The sequence below is a fragment of the Nannobrachium achirus genome (genome assembly GCF_963921795.1).
Source record: "Nannobrachium achirus genome assembly, chromosome: 2".
Taxonomy (NCBI): domain Eukaryota; kingdom Metazoa; phylum Chordata; class Actinopteri; order Myctophiformes; family Myctophidae; genus Nannobrachium; species Nannobrachium achirus.
The window spans coordinates 42850897-42862685 of NC_137811.1; the positions used below are offsets into that span (position 1 = coordinate 42850897).

Below are 11789 nucleotides of genomic sequence, written 5' to 3' on the forward strand. Positions count from 1 at the left end.
GTCCTGGCATTCGCGTCCGGATCAGAGATGGGCAACCTGTCTTTCCTTGGCCTGGTGGGCATCATCGACCCACCTAGGTCAGGGGTCAAAGAAGCAGTGGGCACGCTCATCGCCTCTGGAGTGGCCATCAAAATGGTCACCGGAGACTCCCAGGAGACAGCAGTAACCATAGGTGTGTGTGTGAAAGAAATGGCACATTTGGATCTGGTCTCAGCTTTTGACTTCTTTTACCCATTCAGTTCATATTCATGAAAAAAAGAAGCCGAAAAAGTGTAAAGGCACTGAAGTGTGTGGGTGTGTGTGTCTTTCTGTCTGTCTGTCAAGCGAGTCGTCTGGGTCTGTTCACTAAGGGGTCGCTGTCGCTGTCGGGTGAGGAGGTGGATCAGATGGATATCCAGCAGTTGTCACAGATGGTCTCCAGGGTAGGCCTCCCTGCACATCCATGTCCTCACTGCCCATATCACTGTTGATGCTTAAACTGTTCCTCACTGCCCATTAGGGATAGGGGTTTAATTGAACTAATCAATTAATAAACTAATTAAGGGATAATTAAAGGGATTAATTCACTTATCCCTAATTTGGGTATAGGTGAAAATGTACGTTTTCAATATCCAAAGTTCACAAGGCATTGCAGTGCGATACATTTGTGACTGTTGTACAACAAAGTATAAAATTAGGCTTATGTGGATAATCGATTCTTAGCTTCTCAAGTATTCAATTCATCGAAAAAGTAATTGTCAATAGAATAAACGCTAAGAAAAGAATGGCCATATCAATGGCACATTTATTACAATCACTACAATCACTTTGACACAGTAAAATCCTCAGTTTAGGATAACATTTCTTTTATATTTTAGCCTCCAATGCAATTTAACACTTTAGGATTTTGCTTTGTAGTGTTTGTATTTATAAGTGAATTAATTCATACAACTATAATAGAGTGGCTGCTTAAAGGCTGGGGGTGCTGTAACCACCTTGGAATTTGTCTCTCCACAGATAGCAGTGTTTTACAGAGCCAGCCCCAGACACAAGCTGAAGATAGTCAAGGTAAGGCATAAGCTGATGGGCTGATGGTCTGATGGTAAGCGATGATTAGTCTGTTAAGAAAATGTATTTGCATCTCAGAATTATCAAATGTACACATGGTCTGAATTGCACACATAATGCCCCTGAAAGCTGCACATTAAACAGGGTTCCCACGGTCATGAAATTCCTGGAAATATTTTGAAATTAGAAAAAAAAAATCCAGTACTGGAAAAGTTTAGGAATTGATCAAGGGTCCTGGAAGGTCCTGGAAAAAATAACTATGCATTGTCTTTGGTTATTGATTTTGTTAATACCTCTGAAATGACAAATTAAACATTGGCCAAATTGTCAAACATTAGAGGCAGAAATTGTGAGAATAGCAGATCTACATGCTCACAACGCCTCGCAACAATAAAACCGTGTTATAAAAAATTCCTCAACTCAAATATATGATTATTTCGGGGGGTCACAGCCTGAAAAGGTTGAGAACCACTGGCATACACTACCTGTCTTTGGGCATTGCACATAGGAGTAAGCGACTCGTTATTGAGCTGAATTATTGTTATATAGTCCTGGAAATCGGGTTAAATATTCTGGAAAGGTTTTGGAAAAGTTTTGGAAATTAATTGGTAAAGATGTGTGGGAACCCTGATTAAAGCTGCGGCTTTGTCATCAAACGTTGTCAAGGTTATACTGTTACACACTCGTATCCTACTATTCTATTCAAAAAGCATCATTGTAGATCTCTGAAAGAGACTCTAGGACTTGGAGTAATATCAAACCATCTTTATATGTGTCACTTACTGGTGTGACTGTTTGCTTTAGCCTGTGATCAACTCCTGCTCTCATTATCCATCCAGTCGCTACAGAACATCGGGGCTGTGGTCGCCATGACGGGGGATGGGGTTAATGACGCTGTGGCTCTGAAAGCAGCAGACATCGGTGTGGCGATGGGCAAGACGGGTACCGACGTCTGCAAAGAGGCAGCAGACATGATCCTTGTCGATGATGACTTTCAGACCATCATGTACGTGTAGTAATGAGTTGTGTAGGGACCGAACCTTTATGAAATATCAGAAAATTGCACTGACTGTGTATAACATGTTCTGTTTGTCTGTTTTCCAGGCCTAGAAATACTTAGGCACAGTTTGATGAGTTAATGCTTTAATTGCTGTGTAAATTTGTTTACCGGTAAATAAGCTTTTCTGTTCTGAAATGTATTTTTGCTCTGTGCTGTTGAAAATCCTAATATGTTCCTTTTAAAATTAAGTTTGTAGTGTGTACATCACCGTTCTCAGTCATTAACCAAGTCATTGGTGAAGATTGTATTTATTTTGTACGTCCTTTTGTGGTTTGTTCTCAGGTCTGCCATAGAGGAAGGGAAAGGGATATACAACAACATCAAAAACTTTGTTCGCTTCCAGCTGAGCACGTGAGTAACAATTGGAACGAAGCAGTGTTAATATGAGAGCAAATTTTGATTTAGTTTTAGCAATAGTCTTTTGAATAAATCTTCATTTGGTTTTAGTCATCTGAAAAGTTTGCGTTTTAGTCTAGTTTTAGCTGACAAAATCTACAGTTGATTTGTCTACAAAAGTTTTCAGTATGTTGGCGGGCCATAATGGCGATGTAAAGGCTGATTTTACACTTCTAGATCTTTTTTTTTTTTATCTTTTTTCGAGCACAACCAAACATAAAATGTCTTTCTGTGGTATAGATTTAGTCATTGGCCTATGTCATGGCACTTTGAGTTGTCAGTACAGCTGGATGACATAGTATTCAAATAGTTCTTGGATCATGTTTTAATTTCCTTTTGAATGGCAGATGGGTGGGATTACACAGTCAGGTCAGTTGTCATGTACATAAAAGTATGGAACATAATTTAACTTTGTTTGTCAAAAATCTAGCACTCATTACCACTTTGTGGCAAATCACACCCACTCAGAGTGCGTCAAGCAGTCTATCAAACAAATGTCAAGAATCATTTGTAAATACTTAATTACCAAAGTTAACTTTTTTGGTAGCACTTTTCCCCTCCTAATCCCTAATGCATTCTGTCCCTCTGCTGGTCAACAGGAGTATCGCAGCACTGACACTGATTTCCCTGGCAACGCTGATGAACTTCCCTAACCCTCTGAACGCCATGCAGATCCTGTGGATCAACATCATCATGGACGGACCGCCAGCCCAAAGGTACAGCAAGACTAACAGGAGTTTTACTGCAGTGGAAAGACTTGGCTCAGACATTAAATGTGTGTATTGTAGAATGCTCTTATCATCAATACTGTTTTAAATGAATGACAATGCTGTTGCTTTTTGCAATCTTACTGTCACAGTGAGACTCAGATATGGGACCCAAAATACAGAACAGACTCTTCAGAGGCAGAGCAGGTCGAATGAACAAGGATTTATTCTCCAAACACATAAACAGGACTAGAACATGACACCATAACAACAACTATAATCTGGCAAGGGAACACAAGGAAGTGAGGGTTTGAATAGACACAGGACTAACATGATTGGCTACAGCTAAACAAGACACAGGTGTACACATTTGCTAATCACAGGACAGGTGAGACAAGACAGGTAGCGACAACACAAGGCAAAACAGGAAACACTGGGATAACACTACACAATAAAGGTACACACCAGACAGTCCATGACACTTACATCCATCTTTTGGAATTGTGCTTTGCATGATTTTAATGGACCCATGGATCATTAGTTTCTTGGTGCTACTGTGGCAAGTAATCAGTCATCTTTTTTTAAATAGACAGGTTGCTTTAGCCAATTGGTAAAACCGTGGTGTCTGTGCTCTGGAATGGCAAAATACCATAAGAACTTGGCTGATGGCCAATACACATCTTAAGTATCTGTCCAAACTTGAAAAGAAGCGTGCATGCTGTCATGAACTACTTTAATTATTTTAAAATAAAATTAAATTCCATGAGTTAAGAGTGTTTCCACCAGTGGTTTATAGAGAGAGAAGCGATGTAGTGTCATGGACACTATGGATATTGAGTGATGCGAGTCGTGTCCTCCTCAGTTTGGGGGTTGAACCCGTGGACAGAGACGTGATCCGAAAGCCTCCTCGTAACGTCAGAGACAGCATCATCACCCGCAGTCTGCTCATCAAGGTTCTGGTCTCAGCACTCATCATAGTCTGTGGAACACTGTTTGTCTTCTGGAGAGAGGTGAGCTTTTCTCGACTGAGTCTGCCGATTTTAGCTTGTCGTCTTCTTGGATTTAATTATTTGCATATTTATTTTGTTTGGGTGTATTAATCTGCATTGATATTGTGATTTGCTATCGAGAGCAAAATTATCTTCTTCCGGCCATGGTGTCAAGCCACAGTTGATTACAACACTGACACAGACACGGACTTTGCTCTACCTGATATAGGAATTTAAATATTTGAAACAGTATATGGTGCTTGTTTAAATCTTTTTATGCCAATCTCGGAAATACCGTAGTTCGGATTGCCAAGCCCGAACTAGTTCAGGATATATACCTGTACTGTATATACAGTAACCTTGTTAAACCTTACCATAATCTCGGGGCTGTCCATTGATGATGGCCGATGTCCGCGGTTTGTTTACATTAGACGTTGACATCATCGCGCTGCCGAAGTCCTCCATTTAATCCAATGCATTTTGCTAGAGAAAACCTACTTTATCTCAGATCTATGTTTTTATTGGCAAGAACCATATCTTTTCACGGCTAGATGTCAAAATAATGAGCGGCTAACATTAGCTTTAGCCTTTACATAATGGTGGCAAACAACATAATGATGCAGTGGTTACTTTAGTCTTTTAACCTCAACCATTATCAGGAGGATACTTTGTTCTTGTCTTTTTGTGTTGTAGCTCCGGGACAATCTGATCACTCCACGAGACACCACCATGACATTCACCTGCTTTGTGTTCTTTGACATGTTCAACGCTCTCAGTTCCCGCTCACAGGTATGGCGCACAATCATGACCTTAAACCAGGGGTCTTCAAAGTTTTTCAGGCCAAGGACCCCTTAGCTGAGAGAGAGATGAAGCTTGGACCCCCCACAACCTTTTCATAGATTCCATATAGTTTCATTGTTTGACAGCATTATCATCACATCACGACTTGTACTGTAACCATTTAAACCGTCAATATTTAGTAAACTTGACCTTTCACTCTGTGCTTGGTCTGCTCCTTTTTTACACTAAACCTCTTTGCTGAAAATAGCTGATCTGCACAAGGTGTTGTGAGCCTGTTGATCTGCTATTTTTGTCTAAAGTTCTCCTCAGAATATGGAAGGTATCTTTCGTGTGGTTAATGTAAAAATTAAAACCATGTAAAGCCTCCTCAGCTGTGAATGAGGGCGCAATTCAAACTTTAACCTGCATTTATTTGTTTGTTTTGAAAATCTAGGAAAAACAGAATATTTATTTTATTCTATGTGTGCTGCAACAACATTTTATTGCGTCCTAAATGTTCAGAAATATTGTTTTGGTTGCTCTTGGGTCAAATCTTAGAACAGCTTTCTCTGTGTAAATGGATTTGAGTATCTATGCTCCTGTTATCTCAATACCAAACCCAAACGTATAAATTGGTCATGCAGCTTAAACACCTCTACCTGTTTCTCAGACCCGTATGGTACATGAGATGGGTCTGTGCTGTAACCTCTCCCTGTTTCTCAGACCCGTATGGTACATGAGATGGGTCTGTGCAGTAACCGGATGTTCTGCTACGCCGTGCTGGGCTCCATTATGGGACAACTGTTGGTCATCTACTTTCCTCCTCTCCAGAGTGTCTTCCAGACTGAGAGCCTGAGCTTATTTGGTAAGAGCTAAGCCTAGAAACCATTCAACTTTTGGAGTTGAATGGTTAGTTGCACATTTTATTTCTCCATCTTGTAAGTAAGTTGTCTTTTTGTCAGCCTACTACAGTGGCTAGTGTTATCGCATTTGGCTGGTGGTAATGGTATATTGTCTTTATATATTGTAGACGAGAAAACATTTACTAGTATGTGGTGAATGTCAAGTCCATCCATATATAGTCCCAACTCGCCATACCACAACTCTACTCTGTTTACTTTGCTTTTCCACTGTACTGGGCCGCCCTCTTATTAGCCCCTCCTCCCAGCAGTGATGGTCATCAAGCGCTGCCACCATGAAAACTGTCCTCCATGGTCTTTGCATTGCTAGTGAGGATTCTCTGATCAATGGTCTGCAGCATTTTTAAATACATTTTTTGGTATAGATTCAGACCTGCTTGGCTCACATGGAACTTGGCATGTGACAGCACACAAAAAGGTACCTCCAAGTACCAGGTACTAATATAAAGGAAAAAGCCAGGACTATGAAATTGAAAGGGGCATTATTGGGATGGGTGCACATCGAGAAAAATATGTCTGCAGACTGGAATGAAGACCCCAATATTGCTTTGGCCCAGAAGTACAAATTATAATTTAGAGCTAACAATACAAAGAGCTGATGATTGGATGGAGTTGGGTGCTAAAGGCTGTGCCAATGTGAAGACCTAATTCATTGAAGCTTTGTTTTCATTTCATACTGGGAGCTTAGTCCATTGTTGGGAATATTTCACTGTGGCTGGATGTGCACAACTTATACTCATGAGATGAAGGACATCCAAACAAGTATTTGTTTAGTTTTTAGTTTTTAACTCCTGTCTCCCCCTGTCTGCATCTGTTTTATTCAGACCTGCTGTTCCTTCTGGCCCTCACCTCGTCTGTCTGTGTCGTCTCTGAGGCCATCAAGAAGGTAGAGCGGTGGAGAGGAGCTGAGAAGACCACTGGCGTGGATGTTGAGTCCTTCTATGAAGTATGACGCACAAGGACCTCCAGGCCAAAAGGACAATAGTTTTTTGGGGGCAATAACTGGTGGAGTTGAGATGTAAAGACAAAGGGGATTGATTGATTGATTGATTGATGGATGAGAGGATGAGGATGGCAGTGGTTGGGTGACTGCACTGAGCCTGGGATGACAACTGGCAATCAACTGAGACAGCGGGGAAGTTGTAAAGGATCCATGTGTCTCACTGACAGGGGCCCCCCTGACCCAGCAGAGGGTTCGGTCAGGGACCGGACGTTGCTCTTGGCCCCCAGGTTCATGAGAAGAGCTTTATTTAATGGATATTGGAACTGGATTGGCCAGACAGATGTGGGAGGGACGGTGTGTTTGCTGAGGAGAGCTGGCTGTAGACTTAGGTACTCAGCCCAGTGGACGACTATGTTACTGCTCAACGCACCATCTATCCATGTCTTTTGTTTGACTTTGCTCTTTGCCCCTCTTGTCTGGCTTAAGTGAAGGTACCAGACCGTAGCTTCAGGGAAGATTGGCGCTGGCCTTCCTGCATTCCAGCTTTTAACTTCCTAGTTAATCTTCCTGTTATCAAGGAATCTTGCGGGCTAAATTTGAAAGAGTCATGGCTTGAAACGTGTGCAATCCTTCTTTTCAATGTTTTGTTTTGGTATTATAGTTAAGGAGGTGTTGACCACTACACAGCCTGCTTTGTGTGGTTGAATATAATGGTAAATTATTTGCAATGGGTGGAATACTTGTAACTATTATACAAGTGAATATACAGCATTTTCTGTGGTCTATTAGATCTTCTGGTTAATTCTAAGCACATTGTTTAAGGAATTAAAAGAGACCTGGGTTTGGTTTATACAGACAATAGCAAATGTTATTATTATAATCATAAAGTGAGTTTGTTTTTCTCTCACACTTGTCATGTTTAGGCTTCATTGCACTTACCATGATTCCAAATGCATAATGTTCCGCTGTGAGCAAGTGATAGGAAAAAGAAAAAGACATTTAAAAACGGGGACTGCAGTGCCATGCTGTCCTAAAAGTTTGTAAAATGATCACCAGCCAACAGCCAAATCATTGCAAATAGTATGTGTATGGCTAATTTACTCTGTAAGACACACAGGTATGCGTCTAAGAATTTGGCTGGTGCAAATGAGGTTGGAGCTGTTGAATGAATCAGCCTTTGGGCTTGATGGAGGAAAACGTAAAATTATTTTCCTGCATCCTGATAGTAGGGTCTCAATCTGAGGATCTGTGACCATCCTCTGGGAAGGATGGTTTGATGATTGATTTGACCTCTATGGACCCTTTATAAAAGATTTAGACCCCATGTCCCTCGCAGAAATGCTAGCAAAATGTTTGACAGCTAGGGTAATTTTCAGTCTCATTCACTTACTATACACTACACTATAAAGGCAAAAATGACTCCCAAAAAATCTGCTTTAAGTGGGATGTGAGGGGTCAAAATAGGGGTGTTTAATTATTCTGAATCCATTGGAAGCATTTGTTTTGCATGAAAAACATTCCTTGGGCCCCAAAAGCCCAAGGAATGGACCCCAAAAGACTGTGAAAATTGATGACTCATCACTAAACCATAGTTTTGTTGGCCGTTCTTGGTCCAAGGAATGTTTTTCATGCAAAACAAATGCTTCCAATGGATTCAGAATAATTAAACACCCCTATTTTTACCCCTCACATCCCACTTAAAGCAGATTTTTTGGGAGTCATTTTTGCCTTTATAGTGTAGTGTATAGTAAGTGAATGAGACTGAAAATTACCCTAGCTGTCAAACATTTTGCTGGCATTTTTGCGAGGGACATGGGGTCTAAATCTTTTATAAAGGGTCCATAGAGGTCAAATCAATCATCAAACCATCCTTCCCAGAGGATGGTCACAGAACCTCAGGTTGAGACCCTACTATGATGCGAACTATTATTTCATGTGTAATCAACCGCAACAATCTGTTCTCAGAACAGCACAGCACTGATATGGTAGCTTCAGGGTACAAGGTGGACACCTTTTTATTATGACTTAAGCCATTTGCACACAGGCGCGTTTAACCGCACGGATAAAACAGACAATATAATTTTTTGAAAAGAAAACAATGATTCTCTATGACCTCATGCACACCGGCTCCGAATTAGCCGTGCGACGAGTGGCTGCCGCCGTGCGTTTTTTTCTCGATCGAACCCAGTTCGATTCGTGCGTCTTGTCGCATGCGGTAAAAAACTCATCACTCCTTTTATGACTCCTTTTTGGATCCGCAGCGCCGATTCCGCACAGCCTTGCACACCAAATCCAATGCGTTTTATTCATGCCGCAAACGAAAAAAACGCAACTGTCCTGTGTGCAAAGGGCTTTACTCTCATTCTCTTTCTGTGCCTTAGAAAAGTAATTACTTTTTCCTTAACTTTACATCACTGGACAAAAATAAGAATCTTCACTCAAGTGTTAACTAAATGTTTAGGAGGTGCAACACTTGAAGGGGGAAAGAATCAGCCCTTATCGGCCAAATCCAAATTAAATGGACATTTTGGGTTTAAACAATTCAGTATCCCATTATGTTTTGTCGACAGTTGTATCCCTAATTTTATTTAAGACCTCAGATCTCATGATTCACTTTCGACCAAAACAAATGTGTGATGCTTCATGAGATGTTATTGTGCAGTCTTACCTGCACATAACTGATGTTTTTGTTAGTTCCCACTGGCCATGGTACAGTGCTCTTGGATTGCACAAAAAATGTAAATGTCTGTACTTATTAGAGCAAATTAAAACTGGAGCACATCTATAAAGTAGGGCTACTTGTTTCCTATCATGAACTAAAGTATAATCTAAACTTCATAATACTTAGTTCTCTTTTCTTATCCCTGTACTTCCTGTGTTTTTTGAGGTCTTTTCCACTTCCTGTGTCCAGCATTCTTCCGGATGTACAGTTATTACGTTTTCACAACATCCAGAAACCAGCCACCCCAGATTGACTCGCATTCCTCTTCCTCACCTTTCAGAACAAACTGTTCTGCCGCTTTTGGATATGACGGAGGATACTAAGTACTGTATGTAAACCTGTACAGTCTACACTGTAATATAAGTGCAAATATGTCTCAGTCTTAATGACATGCATATGCGCTTGCTATATAAATTGTGCTTACTGTATCTTTTGTATTGGGGCCAAACATGGTTGACATGAAGTCTCTTCTCTAGAAATCTTTTCTCTAGATACAACTGTGTTCTGTATTAGGGAGCACATAGGCCTTGTTTGCTGAGTTAGCACTGAGATTTAATCCCGCAGAGATGAAGTTAGGAAGCAGTAGACATGCCTGCAGCAAAATACTGTTGTATTTTGCCCATTGTTGGTAAATTGGTTTACTTTACCAGGCGCGTTGGGAGGGCTGGTGAAGTATACCAGCCTCCACAACTGATATATTCCCGTCTGTTATCCCATTTTATTACATTTATGTTAATAGTATTCAATTGTTGCTGTCAGGTGAACACCTTGTATGTCCAAAGCCGTTCATTTATTATCAAACATTTTAATGGATGAAAATGGCCATCTACAAGCTGACAACGAATGAATCGCATTGTAATGCGTTGTGAGCTTGCAAATAGTTTTAGTACTTTTGTGCAACACCTTTGTATGATGAAGTTGGGCATTATTAATTAATTAATTTAGATTGAAAACCTGCAGATCATATCCGTGTGTCACGCCTCATGTCACGCTCATATATGGAGCTGGCCAATACCTCTACATCTGACCTCACAGACTCCAGAAATGGATATAGCTGACCTGTTCTGACATCACAATGATGACTCGACCAGCCAGATTAATAGTTGAACTCCTGCTTCTTAACTGTGCCGTACTAAGAAGCTCTAATGTTTCAGTGCAACCTCACCGAGGTCGCTTCTTTCCCTTAGGGCGTCTTAGTGGTTTATGAAAAAACATAAAAGTTGAAATATGGAGATACAGGGTTTTTGCCCGACAGCAACGAAATGCAAAACTGTCCCCTTGACCAACTGTATTTCTTTGTGAAATTGTTATCGATAGAACAAGAGATCCTTCTTCCATTGTCGCCTGGTGTTTGGTTTTATAATGCAATATTGGGTCATGGGTGGGAAGGCTGACATGGAAGGATTTTAACTGAACTGGAATTCCAAGCAGAGTGGGACGACCAGCCACAGTCAAACGCTGAGTCAGTCAAATTTGACTGGCTAGTAAGATTGTCTTTATACTCTACCGACCACTGCGGTAGATGACGAGCTACTGTTCTGCTCTGTTCTGGGCTGTTGAGTTTATTGGAAGCAACGCTGCCACTTTGGCTGCTGGAAGACAGTTTCTCCTCTTAGAGTTGAGTTTCTCTTTCCCTTTTTCTGTCTGAGTCGGCTGCTGCTTTCGTTTCATGCTACTATAGGCGTGGACATTAGTCAAATGATGAACTCAACTCTTTATAATATTTTATTTATAATTTGTGTGTGCAGCACAGCGGAAGTTAATACTTTGTCACTGGATGAAAATGTATATTAAATTTTTCTATGAATCTTTTAAAAAATCGTCCTGATTTGTTTTTTTTATTGTCATTGAAATATTACATTTTAACTTACATTATGAAATGGAAATACTAATAAAGTCTCTTATTCATTCATAAAGTTTTACAGGTGCATGTCTTTAACGGCTACAGTACGTCCTAAATGCTTTTATTTATACTCCATCAGACGTTGTCGTGCGGCATAAATAGATCTACAAGCTTGCAACGTGTCGCATCCAAGATGTGCTTTGAGCTTGTGGATCTTCTATTTTTGGTGCATGACGCCGTTGTATAATGTATAAATTGGGCTTTAAATGGTTTCATCTCATTGCATCCTAGTCTGAACTAGGATCATCTAGCTCTCTGGGTGACTGGTTCAAGTCATACCTTTTCAACAGAACAGAACCTTGTCACCATCCACCTGAAAACC

At 40.6% G+C, this 11789-nt stretch overlaps 1 protein-coding gene across 2 annotated transcripts in view; it reads left to right on the top strand.

Annotated features, from left to right (window-relative positions):
• Positions 1-11424, top strand: part of atp2c1 (ATPase secretory pathway Ca2+ transporting 1) — a 47758-nt gene extending 36334 nt beyond the window's left edge. Inside the window, exons 18-27 of one of the 2 annotated variants that reach the window (XM_080751170.1) lie at positions 2-172; positions 325-422; positions 997-1047; positions 1887-2053; positions 2390-2458; positions 3103-3219; positions 4073-4220; positions 4893-4988; positions 5703-5844; positions 6724-11424. In XM_080751170.1, the coding sequence (XP_080607296.1) occupies positions 2-172; positions 325-422; positions 997-1047; positions 1887-2053; positions 2390-2458; positions 3103-3219; positions 4073-4220; positions 4893-4988; positions 5703-5844; positions 6724-6851 (1187 nt within the window). In that variant the 3' untranslated portion in view covers positions 6852-11424. Of the gene's footprint in view, position 1; positions 173-324; positions 423-996; positions 1048-1886; positions 2054-2389; positions 2459-3102; positions 3220-4072; positions 4221-4892; positions 4989-5649; positions 5845-6723 lie in introns of both variants that reach the window. The other variant, XM_080751171.1, reaches the window with a different exon arrangement.
• Positions 11425-11789: the final 365 nt, after the last annotated feature.